Source organism: Chiloscyllium punctatum, chromosome 7 (assembly GCF_047496795.1).
Source record: "Chiloscyllium punctatum isolate Juve2018m chromosome 7, sChiPun1.3, whole genome shotgun sequence".
Classification (NCBI taxonomy): domain Eukaryota; kingdom Metazoa; phylum Chordata; class Chondrichthyes; order Orectolobiformes; family Hemiscylliidae; genus Chiloscyllium; species Chiloscyllium punctatum.
In genome coordinates this window covers 134,555,126-134,579,142 of record NC_092745.1, presented here as the reverse complement: position 1 = coordinate 134,579,142, position 24,017 = coordinate 134,555,126, and the positions used below count along the sequence as shown (strand labels likewise).

The 24,017-nt window shown below is 46.5% G+C and overlaps 1 protein-coding gene across 1 annotated transcript in view; it reads left to right on the top strand.

Moving 5' to 3' along the window:
* The window catches only part of olfm3a (olfactomedin 3a), a 70,358-nt gene extending 55,399 nt beyond the window's left edge, over positions 1-14,959 (top strand). Inside the window, exon 7 of the mRNA XM_072574910.1 lies at positions 13,633-14,959. Within this exon, the coding sequence (XP_072431011.1) occupies positions 13,633-14,328 (696 nt within the window). The 3' untranslated portion in view covers positions 14,329-14,959. The remainder of the gene's footprint in view (positions 1-13,632) is intronic.
* The last annotated feature ends 9,058 nt before the right edge of the window (positions 14,960-24,017 follow it).

Genomic DNA, 24,017 nt, shown 5'->3' with positions numbered 1-24,017 from the left:
TGGAAGAGGGTCATCCTCATCTGCAAGGGACCAGCCAATGATGATGCTGACATGCAGTGAAGAGGCCACATTGCAGTTTAAAAGCCTGGAGGCAGAAAGGGAATGGGTTACCATTGGGCAGCCCAAGAGAAACAGACAGGTAACACAGGAGTCCTCTGGGGTCCCAGTTACAAATTGGGATTTATGTTTAGAAGCTACTGAGGTTCCTGGTTCCTCAAGTATTGCAGTCAGACTCATTGTGGCATCACAAATGGCTCAGCTGTCCAGGAGAGGAGGAAGAAGAAAGGAAGAGTGATAGTGATACAGGATTTGTTAGTTAAGGAAAGAGATTAGTGTTTCTGTGGACGTCAATGTGACCCCAAGATTATACATTGGCTCACTGGTGCCATTGTCAAGGAGTCACAGAGTGGCTGCAGGACATTCTTCTGGGGGAGGATGAACAGAAAGGGGCTGCGGTTCACATTGCGACCGATGATTTAGATAGGAAGGGGGATGTAGTGTCATAATTCAAATTTAGGAAGCTAGGTAGAAAATTAGAAAGCAGGACTGATTACTGATTACTGCCAATGCGATGTGCAAGTGAGTATAGAAATAGGATAAGGCAGATGAATGTGTGGCTGGAAAGTTGGTGTAGGCAGGAGGGCTTTAGATTGCTGGGACACTGGAACTGGTTCTGACTATAAGATCATGAGATATAAGAGGCATGGACAAGGTAATACAGAAAGAAAATTCCCCCTTTGATGGAGGGATTAATGACTGGGGGAATTGATTTTATTTAAGAGGAGGTTTCGAGGGGATGTGAGGAATGTTTTTTCACCTAGAGGCTGGTGGAAATCTGGAATTCACTGCCTGTAAGAATGGCAGAGGCAGAAACCCTCCGAACATTAAAGAATTATTCAGATGTGTACTTGCAATGTTGTCTATGCATACAAGGATATGGCCCAAGTAATAGGAAGTGGGATTAGAATAGGTAGGTGCTAATTTTACACCAGCTCAGACTCCATTTTCTGAAGGTCCTTTCTCTTTGTTGTTGGATTTTGATGCTTCTATGACAATGGAGCAGAAGCAGGACTTTCAGCCCATCGAGTCTGCTCTGCCATTCAATAAGATCATGGCTGATCTGATAACTCTCAGTTCCACTTTCCTGCCTTTTCCCCATAATCTTTGATTCCTTTACTGATTAAACATCTATCACAGCTTGAATACAGTTAAATGACTAGCCTCGACAGTCCTCTGTGGTAAAGAATTCCAAAGTTTCACTACCATCTGAGAGAAGAAATTTCTCAGAGTCTCTGTCTTAAATGGGAGACCCCTTTTCTAAGATTTATGATGCCTGGTCCTGGGTACTCCCAAAAGGTGAAATAACTTCTCCACGTCTACCCTGCCAAATCCACCAAGACTTGACACCTGCACAATCTGGGTGGGTTGCTTCTGAACAGAACTAGAACTGATTTCCTTGAAAGCATTTTCCTATTGCTGTTGAAAGGGCTTTAATCTAACTTGACAGCAATGTGGGAGCCAAGTGAGAATATTAGAGAAGACCAGGAGTCACAAAAAACTTTGAGATACTGTTAGCACTGGCACACAAAATAGTAAATTAATCAGTGAAATTGGAATCAGAGAGAAAGCAATGAGTGTAAATCAGATTTTGTGCGAATGCATAGAGTATACATAAGTTTGCGGAATTACAGATACAGATTGCCATGTGGAAATATGATGTTGTGGTAATAACAGAAACCTGGTTCAAGGAAGGGCAAGACTGGTGCTAAATATTCCTGAATATATTGTTCAGAAAAGATAGAAAAAAAGGGAAGGAGCAGAGGTAGCAGAGGTCAAGGTTGTTTAAGGAGGTCATTGCAGATTCAAAGATTCCAAATCTATATTTCAAGATGGTGGCAGCAGAGTAAGCTCTTGAACTGAGGGCTCATCTGCTCTGTCTGCTGTATTTTTTTTTGTCTTTTTACTTTTTAATTTTACTTACATTCTTGCGAAGAGCATGGCTGCAGCGATATTGGCATCATTGGCAATGGCAGCAGCAAGGTGCCCAGTGTGTCACAGGCGAGTTTTGTTCCTGAGGCAGCAGCAGAGGGAAGCAGTCTGGGGCCAGTATGGGACTCAGCAGCATCAGCAGTGGCTGCATTGCCAAGATTGGCCCAGCGTGATTTACAGAGACATTACAAGCAAGGTAGCACCAAAGAATGCTGACTCTGTTCCAGTAGCGGCGGTGCGGCAAAGGGACTCACGGCCGGCTTTGTGCTGGTGTTGGTCTCAGTATCAGAGTGGAAGAGCCTGGATCTAGGCTGATGGCGAAGCACTTAAGAAGAAGGACTGTAAAGTGGAACTTGTAACTCACTCTTTATTTTCTACCCTTACATTGTACGTCTTGGTTTATTTTCTGTGTTTTAAGATAGCGCTGGAGAGTGACAATATTATACAACACTTTTCACTGTATTTGTAACAAACACATCACGAGTACACATGACATTAAATACATTAAATAAAGAAAGAAAGAAAGACGATATCTCAGAGGGGGTCAAGGACAAAATCAATTTGGCTAGAACTAGAAATGTAAAGGATATAGTTTCCTTGCTCAAGTAATCTATAGACCACCAACAAATGGAAAGGATGTAGACGAACAAATCTGCAGGGAAATTACAGTCATGTCAACATTATAGAACAGTTAAAATTACCCAAATATAGACTGGAATACTGGTAGTAAGGGGCAGCAAGGAGCAAGTGTTCCTGGATTGTGTTCAGGAGAGTTTCTGACAGCAGTATGTGTCCATTTCAACAAGGAAGGGTGAATTATTGGTTCTTGGTCCTTGGAAGTGAGCTGGGTTAAATGGGTTAAGTGGGGGAACATCTAGGAGACAGTGATCATTGTATCATAAGGTTCAAGCACCTGGTGGAGAATGACATGAGCCAGCGTGAGGAAAATGAGAAAATCATTGGCAGAGAGTTAACTTCAATGTGGCAAGAACAGAGCTGACAAGGATTGACTGAAACAAGGGGTTATACTGGATTAGTGGTGCTGGAAGAGCACAGCAGTTCAGGCAGCATCCAACGAGCAGCGAAATCGACGTTTCGGGCAAAAGCCCTTCATCAGGAAACAAGGGGTTGGTGAGAAAAGCAATTCCTGAACAATGGGCTACCATCAAAGAAGAGATGGTTCATGTAAAATTGAGGTATATTCCCTTAAATGGAAAAGGTTGGACAAACAAATATCTGAAGTGAGCTCACTGGGTGACAAAGGAGATAGAAGTCAACATCAGAAAGAGAAAAGTGTGTTTACGGTTGGTGTAAGGCAGAAAATACAATTGAGGTCCAAGAGAAATACAGAAGGTTCAGATGAGAGGTGAAAAGGCATATTAGAGAAGCAAAGAGGAATTTGAGAAAAGTCAGCAAACATAAGGGTATCCCAAAGACTTCTATAAGTATGTAAATTGTAAGAGTAATAGAAAGAGAAGGAGGGCTGTCTGTATGAAGACCAAAAAGAGGATTTACATGTAGAAGCAGGGGGCATGGCCAAGGAATTAATATTTTGCAAGGTAAAAACAATGACTGCAGATGCTGGAAACCAGATTCTGGATTAGTGGTGCTGGAAGAGCACAGCAGTTCAGGCAGCATCCAAGGAGCAGCGAAATCAACATTTCGGGCAAAAGCCCTTCATCAGGAATAAAGGCAGTGAGCCTGAAGCGTGGAGAGATAAGCTAGAGGAGGGTGGGGGTGGGGAGAAAGTAGCATAGAGTACAATGGGTGAGTGGGGGAGGGATGAAGGTGATAGGTCAGGGAAGAGAGGGTGGAGTGGATTTGTGGAAAAAGAGATAGGCAGGTCGGACAAGTCCGGACAAGTCATGGGGACAGTGCTGAGCCGGAGGTTTGGAACTAGGGTGAGGTGGGGGAAGGGGAAATGAGGAAACTGTTGAAGTCTACATTGATGCCCTGGGGTTGAAGTGTTCTGAGGTGGAAGATGAGGCGTTCTTCCTCCAGGCGTCTGGTGGTGAGGGGCAGCGGTGAAGGAGGCCCAGGACCTCCATGTTGTCGGCAGAGTGGGAGGGGGAGTTGAAATGTTGGACCACGGGGCGGTGTGGTTGATTGGTGCGGGTGTCCCGAGCATGTTCCCTAAAGCGCTCTGCTAGGAGGCGCCCAGTCTCCCCAATGTAAAGGAAACCACATCGGGAGCAACGGATACAATAAATGATATTAGTGGATGTGCAGGTAAAACTTTGATGGATGTGGAAGGCTCCTTTAGGGCCTTGGCTAGAGGTGAGGGAGGAAGTGTGGGCGCAGGTTTTACAGGTCCTGCGGTAGCAGGGGAAGGTGCCAGGATGAGAGGGTGGGTTGTAGGGGGGTGTGGACCTGACCAGGTAGTCACGGAGGGAACGGTCTTTGCGGAAGGCGGAAAGGGGTGGGGAGGGAAATATATCCCTAGTGGTGGGGTCTTTTTGGAGGTGGCGGAAATGTCGGCGGATGATTTGGTTAATGTGAAGGTTGGTAGGGTGGAAGGTGAGCACCAGGGGCGTTCTGTCCTTGTTACGGTTGGAGGGGTGGGGTCTGAGGGCGGAGGTGCGGGATGTGGATGAGATGTGTTGGAGGGCATCTTTAATCACGTGGGAAGGGAAATTGTGGTCTCTAAAGACGGAGGCCATCTGGTGTGTTCTGTGGTGGAACTGGTCCTCCTGAGAGCAGATACGGCGGAGGCGGAGGAATTGGGAATGTGGGATGGCATTTTTGCAAGAGGTAGGGTGGGAAGAGGTGTAATCCAGGTAGCTGTGGGAGTCGGTGGTTTTGTAAAAAATGTCAGTGTCAAGTCGGTCGTCATTAATGGAGATGGAGAGGTCCAGGAAGGGGAGGGAGGTGTCAGAGATGGTCCAGGTAAATTTAAGGTCAGGGTGGAATGTGTTGGTGAAGTTGATGAATTGCTCAACCTCCTCGCGGGAGCACGAGGTGGCGCCAATGCAGTCATCAATGTAGCGGAGGAAGAGGTAGGGAGTGGTGCCGGTGTAATTACAGAAGATCAACTGTTCTACGTAGCCAACAAAGAGACAGGCATAGCTGGGGCCCATACGTGTGCCCATGGCTACCCCTTTGGTCTGGAGGAAGTGGGAGGATTCAAAGGAGAAATTGTTAAGGGTGAGGACCAGTTCGGCCGATCGAATGAGAGTGTCAGTGGAAGGGTACTGAGGGGGACGTCTGGAGAGGCAAAAAATGGAGGGCTTGGAGGCCCTGGTCATGGCCAATGGAGGTGTAGAGGGATTGGATATCCATGGTGAAGATGAGGCGTTGGGGGCCGGGGAAACAGACGTCTTAGAGGAGGTGGAGGGCATGGGTGGTGTCTCGAACATATGTGGGGAGTTCCTGGACTAGGGGGGATAGGACAGTGTCGAGGTAGGTAGAGATGAGTTCAGTGGGGCAGGAGCATGCTGAGACAACGGGTCAGACAGGGTGGTCAGGCTTGTGGATCTTGGGAAGGAGGTAGAACTGGGCAGTGCGGGGTTCCCGGACCATGAGGTTGGAAGCGGTGGGTGGGAGATCTCCTGAGGTGATGAGGTTCTGTATGGTCTGGGAGATCTTGGTTTGGTGATGGGGGGGTGGGGTCATGGTCAAGGGGGCAGTAGGAAGAGGTGTCCTCGAGTTGGCGTTTGGCTTCAGCGGTGTAGAGGTCAGCACGCCAGACTACCAATGCGCCCCCTTTATCTGGCTTGATGGTGAGGTCGGGATTGGAGCAGAGGGATTGGAGGGCTGCGCATTGTGAGGGTGAGAGGTTGGAGTAGGGGAGGGAGGTAGACAGGTTGAGGCGGTTAATGTCCCGGCGGCAGTTGGAAATGAAGAGGTCGAGGGCAGGTAATAGGCCAGCGCGGGTTGTCCAGGTGGATGCAGTGTGTTGGAGGTGGGCGAAGGGGTCCTCGGAAGGTGGGCAGGAATCCTGATTGTAAAAGTAAGCTCGGAGGCGACGGGAGAATTGTTCGACGTCACGGCGTGTATTAAATTCATTGATGCGCGGACGGAGGGGAACGAAGGTGAGTCCTTTGCTGAGGACTGATCGTTCGTCCTCAATGAGGGGAAGGTCTGGAGGGATGGTGAAAACTTGGCAGGGCTGGGAGCTGGTGTGGGTGTGGAGCTGGGAGTGGGGGCAGAACCTGTAACTGGAGTGGTGTGGTGGTGGGGGGGAATGGTGGTGGAGTCATGAGCAGGGGTAGTGTTCCCCTTGAGGTTCTGGGGGGTGGGGATAGTGACAGTGGGGTCTGTGGGGGGGGGGGGGTGTCAGCAGAATGCAGGTGAGTGGCGCTGGTGGGGGTGGAAGTGGTGGTGACCACGGCAGAAGGGGTGGCGGAAGTCACTGAGCATGTGGCATCAGCGATGATGTGAAGGGTGGAAGTGATGTCACACGTGATGCATGAGGAATTGTGAGGGGTGGAAGTGGTTGTGGGAGTGGCCATGATGGGGGTGGAAGTGACATCAATCAGCGTGGGGGTGGCAGCTGCATCAGCCGCATGGCTAATGGCGTCTGAGTAGTTTCCGAGGCCAGGGGACTCTTCTGGAATGTTTGAGGAGCGCTGGTTATGGAGGTGGGTTGATAAAGGTTTGTTGTACTGACAGTTTTTGATGTTTGAGATGGAATTGAAATACTGTTTGTTGAGAGTATGAATTCTCCTGAGGATGTAGTGCAGAGTGGGTCCTTTGCAATTCTGAGAGAGTGTGGCCCTCAGCTGAGGCAGGGATGACTGAAGAGAGGTTAGGTGCCATCTAACTTTACCAAAGTGGGATTAGAATGGTTAGGTGGTTATATTTTACTTTAATAGATTTCATGGATTAAAGGGCCTTTTTCTGGTTTGTATGACTATATGGATATGTATGTTGGTCATGAAAGTGTGGTTAGCAAGGCATAGAGCATACTGGGCTTTATTACTGGAGGAATAGAGGAACTGGCAATACTGTACACAGTATTCCAAACGTGGCCGAACCAATATCTTGAACAACTTTAACATGACCCGACAGCTCTTATACTCAATACCCTGTCTGATGAAGACAAACATGCCATATGCCTTCTTGACCACTATCGACCTGTGCAGCCACCTTCAGGATACAATGGACCTGAACACCCAGATTTCTCTGCTCATCAACTTTCCCCAAAGCTCTTCTGTTTACATTATAATTCGCTCTAGGATTAGGCTTCCCAAAATACACCACCTCACATTGCCTGGAATGAACTCCATCTTTCACTTCTCCGCCCAACTCTCCAGTCTATCTATATTCTCCTGTATTCTTTGACAGTCCCTTATGCTTTCTGCTACTCCACCAATCTTCATGTCATCGGCAAACTTGCTGATCATACCAACAGTGTGCTCTTCCAGATCATTTATGTATATCACAAACAACAGTGGCCCCAACGCTGACCCCTATGGAACACCACTGGTCACCTTTCTCCATTTTGAGAAACTCCCTTCAACTACTACTCTCTGTCTCCTGTTGCTCAACCAGTTCTTTATCCACCGAGCTAGAACACCCTGCACACCATGCGACTGCACTTTCTCCATTTGTTTACCATGGGGAACCTTATCAGATGCCTTACTAAAGTCCATGTATATGACATCTACAGCCCTTCCTTCATCCATCAACTTAGTCACTTCCTCAAAGAACACTATTAAGTTGGTAAAGCATGATCTCACTCACACAAAGCCATGTTGCCTATCACTGATAAGCCCATTCTTTTCCTATATAAATAGATTTTATCTCTCAGTACCTTCTCCAGCAACCTTCCCACCACTGATGTCAGGCTCACTGATCTGTAGTTACCCAGAACATCCCTACTACCTTTTTTGTACAGGGGGACAACATGACCAACCCTCCAGTCCTCCAGCACCTCACCTGTGTTTAAGTATGCTACAAAGATATCTATCAGGACCCCAGCTGTTTCCTCTCTCAGCAACCTGAGATAGATCCCATCCGGTCCTGGGGATTTGTCCATCTTAATAACCTGTAAGGTAAAAACAATGACTGCAGATGCTGAAAATCAAATACTGGATTAGTGGTGCTGGAAGAGCACAGCAGTTCAGGCAGCATCCAACGAGCAGTGAAATCAACGTTTCGGGCAAAAGCCATAACCTGTAGCCTACCCAACACATCTTCCCTACTTATGTCAACATGATTCAGAGTTATCAAACTTCTACCTCAAATCTCAACATTCATCATGTTCCTCAGTGAGCACTGATGCAAAGTAATCATTCAGAATCTCACCCATTCTCTCAGGTTCGACTCACATCCTTCCTTTATTATCCTTCAGTGGACCAATCCTTTCTCTAGTTACCCGCTTACTTCTTATATAAGAATAAATGGTTTTGGGATTCTCCTTAATTCTGTTTGCTAAAGCTATTTCCTGACCCCTTCTAGCCCGCTTGATTCCTCGTTTAAGACTGGTCCTACTCTCCTAATATTCCTCCAGGGCCTGTTCTGTTCTTAGCTGCCTGGACCTTATGTACACTTCCCTTTTCCTCTTGGCAAGTTGAACGATTTCTCCTGTCATCCACAGTTCACGAATCTTGCCTTTCCTATCCTTTGCTTTCAATGGGACATGCCTATCCTGCACTATCTTTAATCTATCTTTGAACACCTCCCACATATCAAATGTGGACTTTCCTTCAAATAGCTGTGTCCAATCCACATTTCCCAGCTCCTGCCTAATTTCAATACAACTGGCCTTAGCCCAGTTTAGTACTCTACCCTTAGGACCTCTCTCATCCTTGTCTATGAGTATTCTAAGACTTACAGAATTGTGGTCACTGTTCCCAAAGAAATCCCCCACCACAACTTCTATCACCTGACCTGGCTCTTTCTCCAACAGCAGATTCAATATGGCCCCTTCCCTCGTCGGACTATTGACAATCTGTTCTAGAAAACTCACCTGGACGCTTCTTAAAAATTCTACCCCATCCAGACCTCTGATACTAAGTGTATCCCAATCAACGTTGGGAAAATTAAAATCTCTCATCACCACCACTCTGTTGCCTCTATGTCCTTCCATAATCTGTTTACCTATTTGTTCTTCTACCTCATACTCACTGTTGGGAGGCCTGTATTACAGCTCCACCAATGTAACTGCAGCCTACTTATTTCTCAGCTCCACACATAATGCCTCACTGTGTAAGCCCTCCATAGTGTTCTCTTTTAGCACAGCCATGATATCAACCCTGACCAGCAATGCAACTCCTTCCACCCCTCTCCTTTTACTTCCCTCCCTGTCCTGTCTGAAGCATCTATATCCTGGAACATTTAGTTGCCAATCATGCCCTTCCTTCAACCAAGTCTCTGTGACTGCAATAGCATCATACTTCTAGGCCCCATCCAAGCCTTACGTTCATCTGCCTTACCCACTGTACTCCTTGCATTAAAGTATATGCACTTCAGGCCACCAGTTCTTTTGTGATCATCTGCTCTCTGCCTTCTCTTCCCCTTATTAATGCTAACTTCATGATTCTTACAGTCCCCAGTTTCCACCTCACTGTCTACTTGTTTTCTCTTCTGGTTCCCAGCCCCCTGCCACATTAATTTAAAATGTCCCCAACAGCAGTAGCAAAAACTCCCCCATGGGCATTAGTTCCAGTCTGGTTCAGGTGTAGACTGTCCAATTTATAATCGTCCCACCTTCCCCAGAATCGGTCCCAATGTCCAACAAATGTGAACCCGTCCCTCCTACACCATCCCTCAAGCCACGTGTTTATCCTGCCTATTCTTTCATTTCTATGCTGGGCTAGCACGTGGCACTGGCAGTAATTCTGAGATCACTACCTTTGAGGTCGTCCTTTTTAACTTCTATCCTAGCTCCCCGAATTCTGCTTTCAGGTCCTCATCTCATTTTTTCTTATATGCATCGAGACAACTGGCTGTTCACCCTCCCCTTTTAGAATGCTCTGCAGCTGATCGGTGACATCCTTGACCCGAGGACCTGCGAGGCAACATACCATCTGGAAGTCCCGTTTTCAGCCACAGAACCGCCTATCTACTCCCCTTACAATAGAATCCCCTTTGACTACGGCCCTATGAGTCTTTTTCCCACCCTTCTGAACAGCAGAGCCTGCCACAGTGCCATAATCTTAGCAACTGCTTCCCTCCCCTCTTGAGCCATCTCCCCGAACAGTATCCAAAACGGTATACCTGTTTTGGAGGGAGATGACCGCAGGGGATACCTGCACTGCCTTCCAACTCATTTTCTGCCTTCTGAGTATAAGGATAGACAAGTTATGCTGCAGATTTATAGAACTTTGGTTAGGCCACACTTGTAATATTGTGTACAGTTCTGGTCACCACACTACCAGAAGGATGTGGATGCTTTGCAGAGGGTAGAGAAAAGGTTTACAAGGATGTTGCCTGATATGGGGAAAGGGGGGTGGTGGGGATAGTTACGAAGAAAGGTTGGATAGACTGACAGTCTGGAATGCAGAGAGTTACATAAATGATCTGGAGGAAGGTATAGATGGTCTGATTAGCAAGTTTGCAAATGACACTAAGATTGGTGGAGTAGCAGATGGTGAAAGGGACTGTCAGAGCATTCAGCAGAATATAGATAGTTGGAAAGTTGGGTGGAGAAATGGCACATGGAATTCAATCCAGGCAAATGCGAGGTGATACATTTTGGAAGATCCAATTCAAGAGCGAACTATTCAGTAAGTGGAAAATTGATATAGAGAGATCTGGATGTTCAGGTTCATTGTTCCCTGAAGATGGCAATGCAGGTCATTAGAGTGGTCAAAAAGACATATGGCATGTTTTCCTTCATCAGACGGGGTATTGAGTACAAGAGTTAGCAGGTCATGTTACAGTTGTATAAGACTTTGGTGTGGCTACACTTGGAATACTACGTACAGTTCTGGTCGCCACTTTACCAAAAGGATGTGGATGCTCTGGAGAGGGTGCAGAGGAGGTTCACCAGGATGTTGCCTAGTATGGGGGGTGCCAACTATGAAGAGAGGTTGAGTAGATTGGGATTGTTTTAATTAGAAAGATAGAGGCTAAAGGGGGAACCTGATTGAGGTCTACAAAATCATGAGAGGTATAGACAGGATGGATAGCAAGAAGCCTTCTTGCCAGAGCGGGGGACTCAATTGCTAGCAGTCATGAGTTCAAAGTGAGAGGGGAAAAGGTTAGGGGAGATATATGTGGAAAGTTCTTTACACAGAGGGTGGCGGGTGCCTTTAATGCATTGCCAGTGGAGGTTGGTAGAGACGCGAACATTCGTGTCATTTAAGATGTATCTAGACAGATACATGAATGGGCAGGGAGCAGAAGGATATAGACACTTAGAAAAAGGTAACAGATTTAGTTCGAGGATCTGGATTGGTGCAGGCTTGGAGGGCTGAAGGGCCTGTTCCTGTGGTGGAATTTTCTTTGTTCTTTGTTTTTTGAGGTTGAGTGATGACCTCTCAACAGTGGTCCAATGGTTAGCACTGCTGCCTCACAGCGCCAGGGACCCAGGTTCAATCCCAGCCTTGGGTGACTATCTGTGTGGAGTTTGCACACTCTCACTGTGTCTGCATGGGTTTCCTCCCATAGTCCAAAAGATGTGCAAGTTAGGCAGATTGGCCATGTTAAATTGCCCATAGTGTCAGGTGCATTAGTCAGAGGGGAAATGGGTCTGGGTGGGTTACTCTTTGGTGGGTCGGTATGGACTTGTTGGGCTGAAGGGCCTGTTTCCACACTGTTGGCAATCTAATCAAATAGAAGTTTATTAGATTGTGAATGGCATGGATAGAGTGGAAAATATGAGGCTTTTTCCCAGGGTGGAGGGGTCAATTACATGGGGACACAGGTTCAAGGTATTGGGGGGGGGGGGGAGTTTAAAAGAGATGCGCGAGGCAAATTTGTCACACAAAAGGGTGGTGAGTATCTGGAATGCGCTGCCAGAGGAGGTGGTGAAAGCATTCACAATAGCAGTGTTCACCCAGAAGCACCCAGACGAATACATGAATAGGATGATAGCACCTGGACGAATACGTGTAAATGAAGACAGTGTGGAAGGGCAAAATGTGTCGGTGCAGGCTTGGATTCACTGGTTGCAATTTTCCAAAAATTATTGGGTCCTGGAGAAGTTCCAGAGAATTGGTAAACTGTTGATGTGATGCCCCGATTCAAAAAAGGAGGGAGGCAAAAAGTGGGCAACTATAGGTTGATTATCCTAACATCTGTTGTTGGAAAAATATTGGAATTAGTTATTAAGGAAGTAATAGCAGAACCTTTGGAAGTTCATTATCTAATCAAGCAGAGTCAGCATAGTTTCGTGAAAGGGAAATCATGTTTGACTAATTTGTTAGTTTATTGAGAAAGTTTCAACCAGTAGGAATCAGTAGAAGTGTTATACTTCGACTTGCAGAAGGTATTCGACAAAGTACCTTACAAAAGTTTAACTCATTAGAGCCCACGGTGCTGAGGTAGTACATTTGCTTGGATAGGCAATAGGGGCATGGACAGAAAACAGTGAGTAGGGGGGGATTCTTTTTCAGATTGGTGACCCATGACCACTGGCGTTCCACAGGGCCCAAAAACTGTTTATAATATATATTAATGACTTGGAGGAATGTGTTTATACTGTAGCCAAATTTGCAGATGACACAAAAATAGGTGGAAAGGCAAGTTGCGAGAAGGATATGAACGGTTTTCAAAAAGATATCGATGGGTTAAGTAAATGGACAAAGTGTTGGCATACGGAATGTAATGTGTGAAAATATGAAGTTGTTCATTTTGGAAAGGAGAACAACAAATAGAATATTATTTAAATTGAGAAAAGCTACAACGCAAAGGGACTTTGGGGTATTTGTACATAAAACACAGAAAGTTAGCACACAAGTGCAGCAAGCAATCAGGACGGCTATTGGAATGTTGAACCATATTCCAAAAGGTTTGGACTAAAAGAGTATAACTGTATTAGGCGCTGGTGAGACCACATCTGGATTACTGTGGACAGTTTTGTATCCCTTATTTAAGGAAATATATTATTCCATTGAAGGCAGTTTGACGAAGGTTCACTAGGTGGATCTCTGGTGTGGAGGGACTACCTTATGAACAAAGACTAAACAGATTAGGATTCTACTCAGTGAAGTTTAAAAGAATGAGAGATGATCACATTAAATCATCTAGAATTCTTAAGGGGCTTAATAAGGTAAATGCTGAGAGGATGTCACTCCTGTTGGGAGAGTCTAGGACCAGAGAGCATAGTTTCAGAATTAAGGGGCAATTTAAGACTGAGACAATGAGGAATTTCTTCTGAGGATTGAGAGTCTTTGAACTTCTTTGAACAGAGACTTCTGGGGGCAGAGTCCTTGTGTATATTTAAGACTGAGATAGATAGATTCGTGATCAGTTGGGGAATAAAGGGTTATGAGGAAAGTACGCACGAAGAGTGTTTGATTAGCCATGCTCCTACAGAATGGCTAGTGGGTTCAAGAGGCTGAATGATCTACTCTTGTTCCTATTTCTGAAGGTCCTATAGTATATATGTGCACTGGTTGTTAAAATCGATAGGACAGATGCAGAGACTGCTAAAAATACAAATCTTTCTCTCTCTCTCTCTCTCTCTGATGAAAATTCTAAATTTAATTTTGGAGTATAAGTACTGACTTATTCTGTATGTTGCTCCAATAGGTGTGGTACATGGATGGATACACAAGTAGTAAAGTGGTTCGTGAATACAAGTCTATGACAGCCTTTGTGAGTGGAGAGGATTACAGGCTCTACCGTCTGCCCTATCCCTGGGCAGGAACCAATCACCTGGTCTATAATGGCTCTCTCTATTTTAACAAGTACCAGAGCAATACCCTGATAAAGTATAACTTTGAGACAGGCTCAGTGTTGGCCCAGCGCAGCCTGGAGTATGCAGGATTCAATAACATCTATCCCTACACCTGGGGTGGTTTCTCCGACATTGACCTCATGGCTGATGAGGGTGGAATCTGGGCTGTCTATGCCACCAATCAGAATGCAGGAAATATTGTCATCAGCCAGCTGGATGAGCAGACCCTGGAGGTGCAGAAAAGCTGGGACACAGTCTATCCTAAGAGGAGTGCTGGTGAGGCCTTCATGATCTGTGGCACGTTGTATGTCACCAACTCCCACCTGACAGGAGCCAAGGTCTACTTTGCGTACTCCACCAAGACTTCAAGTTATGAGTACACAGACATACCATTTCATAATCAGTACTTTCACATTTCCATGCTGGATTACAACGCCAGAGACCGAATGCTGTATGCCTGGAACAATGGCCATCAAGTTTTATTCAATGTCACTTTGTTCCATGTTATTCAAACCCAGGAGGATTCAAAATCTCCTGGACAGCAGTAGATTTGGACAACCTATTCATTCACTGACAATCTTCCCTGAAGTGGCAAGATTTTCTAAACTTTCTTTTCTCCATATGTGAGCATCTAGTCGAAGAAATGCAGGTCAACAGCTCAAGGTTTGAGATTGAGTCTCTATGTAACATGATGTGATCAATTTTTGTCTCAATGTGAGATGATGTCTGTTCATTTGCCTTATTCATCAAAACCAGAGGCTTCAGGAAACTGACTTGCATGAATTTGTAATCTTCTGTTCTTTCATTTTTTAAGAAATGTTTTCTTATATAAACCAACTTTTGTATAACTTTATAACCACAGTAACAACAGTCATGTGAGGATTGGATTTCTGATTTAAATTGATATTATGACTAGACTTTATTCTCCTTGCTTTTTGCTGGTACAGTAGTTTAGGACTGTACTCAATGCAACCTGTACATTTCTAGCCTAATTCTATCATTGTCTTTGTGAGTAGAATACATTGTGCACAGTATTTGATGAATGTAATTCCAGCTGTTATTATAGTTGAATTGTAATGTTTTGTTGCATCATTCACTCAGAGCTAAACCATTTCTTTTATACAATGTATCATCAACCAGCATCTTTCTTAAAAGGCAAGATTAAAACGTTGTAAAATATTCAATTATTGTGTTGAATTTTGTTTGCAAGATCTTGGCTGTTGTCTGTATTGAAGAGTCAGAATAATGGAATAAGAGTATGTTGATACAGGATCACCATGAGAGGGGGTAAGAGAGAGAGTTGTGACTGACTACATCAAGAAATAGACAGGGATTTTCTTATATCTTCCATAACTGTATATTTCTGCATATCATTGTATCAACGCAGGTGTGTATGAATGCAAGGGATTGGGAATCAGAGGAGAAAGTTTTTTTTAATTCAGTGAGTAGTTGAGGTCTAGAGGTTGCCTGGAAGTGGTGTAGACAAAAAAAACTGTAGATGCTGGAATCCAAGGAGGCTGGAAGAACACAACAAGCCAGGCAACATCGGGAGGTGGAGAAGTCAACATTTCGGATGTAACCCTTGTTCAGGACTGGGGGTGAATATAAGGGGAGGCAAGTTCAATGGAGAAATCAGAAGAAATAACAAGGTAAGGAAGTACACAATGCTCAGAGGAACAGAGTGATCTTGGGGATGTTTGTACAAAAATCCCTGAAGTTGGCAAGGCAGGTTAATAAGGTAGTTAAGAATATATATGAGACAATTGCCTTTATCAGTTGTGGCATGCATTATAACAACAGGGAGGTTATGTTGGAAGCGTACAGGGTTTTGGTTAGACCACAGCTGGGGGACTGTGTGCAGTTCTGGTCATTGCACCTACTGGAAAGATGTGATTGTACTAGAAGGGGTGCAGAAGAGATTCATCAGAAGATTGCCTGGGATGATGCACTTTAATGACAAAGAGAGGCTGGATAAGCTCAGGTTGTTTCCTTTGGAGCATGAAAGATTGAGGGGTGATCTAATTGTGGTGTATAAAATTGAGAGGCATAGATAAGGTGAATAGAAAGCAGCTGTACCCTTCAGTTGTAGGGTCAATAGCAAGGGGGCAACATTTTCAAGTGAAAGGCAGGAGGTTTAGAGGGGATTTGAGGAAAACTCTCTTCACTCAGAATATGGTGGGAGTCTGGAATGCACTGCCTGGGAGGGTAATTGAGGCAGGTAGCCTCAAAATATACTTGGATGAGCACTTAAAATGTCACAGTATTCAAGGCTATGGGACTAGTGTAGATTTAGTGTAGCTTTGGTTGTACAGACTTAATGGACTGTTCCGTACCGTACAATTCTATTCTATGAGTAGGCCATTTGGCCCGTTACGCTTGTTCAGTCAATCAACATGATCATGGCTGATCTGCTGGATCAATGCCATATTTACATGCTCTTTATCATACCCCCCCACAACATAAACCTCCAGAAATCTGTTTCTTTCTTAACTATATTAAGTGACTTGGCCTCAACAGAATTCTGCTTTTAAGAATTCCACAGGGACACTCATCTCAGTCCAAATTGGTGCATTGCATATCTTGACCCCTTATTCTGGACCCCATCCCTTAAACCAGGAGAACATCCCTGCACTCAGTCTATCTAGCTCTGTCAAAATTTTGTACATTTCAATGAGATTCCATTTAAGTCTCTAAACTCCAGTGATTATAGGCCTGAGCAAAGACCATTAAATATATAGCAGAATTAGGTAAAAACAATGACTGCAGATGCTGGAAACCAGATTCTGGATTAGTGGTGCTGGAAGAGCGCAGTAGTTCAGGCAGCATCCAAGTAGCTTCGAAATCGACGTTTCGGGCAAAAGCCCTTCATCAGGAATAAAGGCAGTGAGCCTGAGGCGTGGAGAGATAAGCTAGAGGAGAGTGGGGGTGGGGAGAGAGTAGCATAGAGTACAATGGGTGAGTGGGGGAGGGGATGAAGGTGATAGGTCAGGGAGGAGAGGGTGGAGTGGATAGGTGGAAAAGAAGATAGGCAGGTAGGACAAGTCCGGACAAGTCATGGGGACAGTGCTGAGCTGGAAGTTTAGAACTAGGGTGAGGTGGGGGAAGGGGAAATGAGGAAACTGTTGAAGTCCACAATGATTCCCTGGGGTTGAAGTGTTCCGAGGCGGAAGATGAGGCATTCTTCCTCCAGGCGTCTGGTGGTGCGGGAGCGGCGGTGAAGGAGGCCCAGGACCTCCATGTCATTGGCAGAGTGGGAGGGGGAGTTGAAATGTTGGGCCACGGGGCGGTGTAGTTGATTGATGCGGGTGTCCCAAACATTTTCCCTAAAACGCTCTGCTAGGAGGCACCCAGTCTCCCCAATGTAGAGGAGACCGCATCGGGAGCAACGGATACAATAAATGATATTAGTGGATGTGCAAGTAAAACTTTGATGGATGTGGAAGGCTCCTTTAGGGCCTTGGATAGAGGGGAGGGAGGAGGTGTGGGCCTCATCCCACACGGACTCCGGACCACCTTTAAACCAGCAGAGTTCGGACCGGAACAGGACAAACAGTACAGACCACTGATTAAAAAACACCAGCAACAGTTCTCCTTCAAGATCCTCCGCTGCACACTTGCAGCAATGCGCCGGCACCTAACCTCTCTCCAGTCAGCCCTGCCTCAGCTGAGGGCCACACTCTCTCAGAATTGCAAAGGACCCACTCTGTACTACATCCTCAGGAGAATTCATACTCTCAACAAACAGTATTTCAATTCCATCTCAAACATCAAAAACGTTTCTACCCACCTCCATAATCAGCGCTCCTCAAACATTCCAGAAGATTCCCCTGGCCTCGGAATTTACTCAGACGCCATTAGCCATGCGGCTGATGCAGCTGCCACCCCCACGCTGATTGATGATGTCACTTCCGCCCCAATCATGGCCACTCCCACAACCACTTCCACCCCTCACAATTCCTCATGCATCACACGAGACATCACTTCTGCCCTTCACATGATGCCACATGCTCAGTGACTTCCACCGCCCCTACTGCCGTGGTCACCACCACCTCCGCTCCCACCAGCGCCACTCACCTGCATTCTGCTGACATGCCCCCCACAGACCCCACTGTCACTATCCCCACCACCAGAACCCCGAGGGAACACTACCCCTGTTCATGATTCCACCCCCATTCCCCCCACCATCACACCCACTCCAGTTACAGGTTCCATCACCACTCCCAGCTCTACACCCACACCAGATCCCAGCTCCCAACTCTGCTGAGTTTTCACCATTCCCCCCAGACCTCCCCCTCACTGAGGATGAACGATCAGTCCTCAGCAAAGGACTCACCTTCATCCCCCTTTGTCCACGCATCAATGAATTTAATACACGCTGTGATGTCGAACAGTTCTTCCGTCGCATCTGCCTCCGAGCTTACTTTCACAATCAGGATTCCTGCCTACCTTCCGAGGACCCCTTCACTCACCTCCAACACACTGCATCCACCTGGACACCCCGGCTGACCAATTACCTGCCAACTCGAGGACACCTCTTCCAACTGCCCCCTCGACCATGACCCCACCCCCCATCACCAAACCATCATCTCCCAGACCATACAGAACCTCATCACCTTAGTAGATCTCCCACCCACAGCTTGCAACCTCATAGTCCGGGAACCCCGCACTGCCTGGTTCTGCCTCCTTCCCAAGATCCACAAGCCTGACCACCCTGGCCGACCCATTGTTTCAGCATGCTCCTGCCCCACTGAACTCATCTCTACCTACCTCGACACTGTCCAATTCCCCCCTAGTCCAAGAACTCCCCACATACGTTTGAGACACCACCCACGCCCTCCACCTCCTCCAAGACTTCCGTTTCCCCGGCTCCCAACGCCTCATCTTCACCATGGATATCCAATCCCTCTACACCTCCATTGGCCATGACCAGGGCCTCCAAGCCCTCCATTTTTTCCTCTCCAGACGTCCCCAACAGTACTCTTCCACCGACATCTCATTCGTTTGGCCGAACTAGTCCTCACCCTTAACAATTTCTCTTTCGAATCCTCCCACTTCCTCCAGACCAAAGGAATAGCCATGGGCACAGGTATGGGCCCCAGCTATGCCTGTCTCTTTGTTGGCTTTGTAGAGCAGTCGATCTTCCGTAATAACACCGGCACCACTCCCCACCTCTTCCTCCGCAACATTGATGACTGCATTGGCGCCACCTTGTGCTCCCGCGAGGAGGTTAAGCAATTCATCAACTTTACCAACACATTCCACCCTGACCATAAATTTACCTGGACCATCTCTGACACCTCCCTCCCCTTCCTGGACCTCTCCATCTCCATTAATGATGACCGACTTGACACTGACAATTTTTACAAAACCACCGACTCCCAAAGCTACCTGGATTACACCTCTTCCCACCCTACCGCTTGCAAAAATGCCATCCCGTATTCCCAATTCCTCCGCCTCCGCCGTATCTGCTCCCAGGAGAACCAGTTCCACCACAGAACACACCAGATGGCCTCCTTCTTTAGAGACCGCAATTTCCCTTCCAACGCATCTTGTCCACATCCCGCACCTCCGCCCTCAGACCCCACCCCTCCAACCGTAACAAGGACAGAACGCCCCTGGTGCTCACCTTCCACCCTACCAACCTTCGCATAAACCAAATCATCCGCCGACATTTCCGCCACCTCCAAACAGACCCCACCACCAGGAATATAGAACATAGAACATAGAAGAATACAGCGCAGTACAGGCCCTTCGGCCCTCGATGTTGCGCCGATCAAAGCCCACCTAACCTACACTAACCCACTATCCTCCATATACCTATCCAATGCCTGCTTAAATACCCATAAAGAGGGAGAGTCCACCACTGCTACTGGCAGGGCATTCCATGAACTTACGACTCGCTGAGTGAAGAACCTACCCCTAACATCAGTCCTATATCTACCCCCCCTTAATTTAAAGCTATGCCCCCTTGTAATAGCTGACTCCATACGTGGAAAAAGGTTCTCACTGTCAACCCTATCTAACTCCCTAATCATCTTGTACACCTCTATCAAGTCACCCCTAAACCTTCTTTTCTCCAATGAAAACAACCCCAAGTGCCTCAGCCTTTCCTCATAGGATCTTCCTACCATACCAGGCAACATCCTGGTAAACTTCCTCTGCACCCGTTCCAGTGCCTCCACATCCTTCCTATAGTATGGCGACCAAAACTGCACACAATATTCCAGATGCGGCCGCACCAGAGTCTTATACAACTGCAGCATGACCTCAGGACTCCGGAACTCAATTCCTCTACCAATAAAAGCCAGTACGCCATATGCCTTCTTCACTGCACTATTTACCTGGGTGGCAACTTTCAGAGATCTGTGTACATGGACACCAAGATCCCTCTGCTCTTCCACACTACCAAGTATCCGACCATTAGCGCAGTACCCCATCTTTTTGTTACTCTTACCAAAGTGAATCACCTCACACTTAGCTACATTGAACTCCATTTGCCAACTTTCTGCCCAGCTCTGCAGCTTCTCTATATCCCGCTGTAACCTGCCCTATCCTTCCTCACTGTCTACAACTCCTCCGACTTTCGTATCATCCGCAAACTTGCTCACCCAACCTTCTAACCCTTCCTCCAGGTCATTTATAAAAATGACAAACAGCAATGGTCCCAAAACAGATCCTTGCGGAACACCGCTAGTGACGGCACTCCAAGATGAACCTTTGCCATCAACTACTACCCTCTGTCTTCTTCCAGCCAGCCAATTCCTAATCCAAACCTCCAGCTCACCCTCAATGCCATATCTCTGTATTTTCTGCAGTAGCCTACCATGGGGGACCTTATCAAACGCCTTACTAAAATCCATATATACCACATCTACCGCTTTCCCCTCATCTACCTCCTTAGTCACCTTCTCAAAGAATTCAATAAGGTTTGTGAGGCACGACCTGCCCTTCACAAAACCATGCTGACTATCCTTGATCACATCATTCTTATCCAGATGTGCATAAATTCTATCCCTTACAATTCTCTCTAAGACTTTGCCCACAACAGAAGTGAGACTCACTGGCCTATAGTTACTAGGATTATCCCTACTCCCCTTCTTGAACAAGGGAACCACGTTTGTAGCCTCCAGTCCTCTGGCACTACTCCTGTCGACAAAGAGGACACAAAAATCAAGGCCAATGGCTCTGCAATCTCCTCCCTTGCTTCCCAGAGAATCCTAGGATAAATGCCATCAGGCCCAGGGGACTTATCTATTTTCACCCTTGCCAGAATTTCCAACACCTCTTCTCTACATATCTCAAAGCCATCCATTCTACTTATTCGTGCCTCAGTATTCATATCGACAACAATGTCCTGTTCCTGAGTGAATACTGACGAAAAGTATTCATTCAGCGCCTCCCCAATCTCTTCAGCCTCCACACGCAACTTCCCATTACTATCCTTGATTGGACCTATTCCTTCCCTAGTCAGTCTTTTATTCCTAACATACCTATAGAAAGCCTTAGGATTTTCCCTAATCCTACCAACTAAGGACCTTTCATGTCCCCTCCTTGCTGCTCTTAGCTCTCTCTTCAGGTCCTTCCGGGCTACCTTATAACTCTCAATTGCCCCTATTGAACCTTCACGCCTCATCTTTACAAAGGCCACCCTCTTCCATTTAACAAGGGATTCCAATTCCTTATTAAACCATGGCTCCCTCACACGACCCTTTCCTCCCTGCCTGATAGGTACGTACTTATCAAGGACACTCAATAGTTGCTCCTTGAACAAGTTCCACATATCAATTACGCTCTTGCCTTGGAATCTACTTTTCCAATCCACACATACTAAGTCATGCCTCACCGCATCATAATTTCCCTGCCCCCAGCTATAACTCTTGCCCTGTAGTACACACTTATCCCTCTCCATCACTAGAGTAAAAATCACCGAATTGTGGTCACTGTCCCCAAAGTGCTCACCTACCTCTAGTTCTAATACCTGGCCTGGTTCGTTACCCAGAACCAAATCCAGTATGGCCTCACCTCTTGTTGGCTTATCTACATATTGTGTCAGGAAACTCTCCTGCACACATTGCACAAACACTGACCCATCTAACGAACTTGAGCTATAGCTTTCCCAATCAATATCAGGAAAGTTAAAGTCCCCCATAACAACCACCCTATTACTGTCACTCTTCTCCTGAATCATCTTCGCAATCCTTTCTTCAACGATTCTAGGACTATTAGGAGGCCTGTAAAAGACTCCTAACAGGGTGACCTCACCTCTCCTATTCCTAACCTCAACCCAAACTACCTCAGATGGCAAATCTTCGTCCATCTTCCTTTCCACCGCTGTAACACTATCTTTGACAAGCAAAGCCACACACCCCCCTCTTTTACCCCCACCTCTGACCCTACTAAAACATTTAAACCCTGGAACCTGCAACAGCCAATCCTGTCCCTGATCTAGCCATGTCTCCGTAATAGCCACTACATCGAAGTCCTCACCCCTCCTCACCCCTTTCCGCCTTCCGCAAAGACCGTTCCCTCCGTGACTACCTGGTCAGGTCCACGCCCCCGCCCCCCTACAACCCACCTTCCCATCCTGGCACCTTCCCCTGCCACCACAGGAACTGTAAAACCTGCGCCACACCTCCTCCCTCACCTCTATCCAAGGCCCGAAAGGAGCCTTCCACATCCATCAAAGTTTTACTTGCACATCCACTAATATCATTTATTGTATCCGTTGCTCCCGATGCGGTCTCCTCTACATTGGGGAAGACTGGGTGCCTCCTAGCAGAGTGCTTTAGGGAACATGTTCGGGACACCCGCACCAATCAACTACACCGCCCCGTGGCCCAACATTTCAACTCCCCCTCCCACTCTGCCAATGACATGGAGGTCCTGGGCCTCCTTCACCGCCACTCCCGCACCACCAGACGCCTGGAGGAAGAATGTCTCATCTTCCGCCTCGGGACACTTCAACCCCAGGGAATCATTGTGGACTTCAACAGTTTCCTCATGTCCCCTTTCCCCACCTCACCCTAGTTCCAAACTTCCAGCTCAGCACTGTCCCCATGACTTGTCTGGACTTGTCCTAACTGCCTATCTCCTTTTCCACCTATCCACTCCACCCTCTCCTCCCTGACCTATCACCTTCATCCCCTTCCCCACTCACCCAGTGTACTCTTTGCTACTTTCTCCCCACCCGCATCCTCCTCTAGCTTATCTCTCCACGCTTCAGGATCACTGCCTTTATTCCTGATGAAGGGCTTTTGCCCGAAACGTCGATTTTGAAGCTCCTTGGATGCTGCCTGAACTGCTGTGCTCTTCCAGCACCACTAAAGCAGAATTAGACTATTCAGCCTATCAAGTCTACTTCACCACTTGATCATGGCTGTTATGTTTTTCAACCCTAATTCTCCTGCCTTCTTCCTATAATACTTAATGATCAAGAACCTTTCTACCATTGTCTTAAAGACACTCGATGACTTGGCCTTCACAACCCTCTGTGGCAATGAGTAACCCAATTTCACCACTCTCTGAAGAAATTTATCCTCAGCTCAGTTCTAAAGGGTCATCCCTTCACTCTGAGGTTGTGCCCTTAGGTCCTGATCTCTCCTACTAGTGGAAACATCTTTTCCACATCCATTCTATCCAGGCCTCTCAGTATTCAGTAAGTTATAATGAGATTCCACCCTCATCCTTCTAAACTTCACTGAGTGCAGATCCAAAGTTCTCAACTGCTCCTCATATCTGATCACTCCTCATGTGACAAACCTGCCATCCCAGAAATCAGTCTGGTGAACCTCAGTGTACCCTCAATAGAATGTATTTTTCTTAGGTAAGAAGACCAATACTGCACACAATACTCCAAATGTCATATCATGAAGGCCTTGTAAGCTACAGTTAGACTTCCTTCCACACGTGCGCAAAGCCTGTTTTAATGATGGCCAACATAGCATTTGCCTTCCTGTATGCTTGCTGTTGTTGCACACTTACTTTCAGTGACAAGGGTACACTCGGGTCTGCTTGTACACGAACGTTTCTCAACGTATCAATATTTAAATAATAATATTCCAAAGAGGATGCTTCACATTTATTTATATTATGATGCAGGGGAAGTAATAACCTTATTGCTAGACCAATCATCAAGCCAATCAGGTTATGTTCTGGAGTTCCAGGTTTGAATCCTGCCACAGCAGATAGTGGAATTTGAATTCAATAACAATCAGGAATTAAGAGTCTAATGAAACTG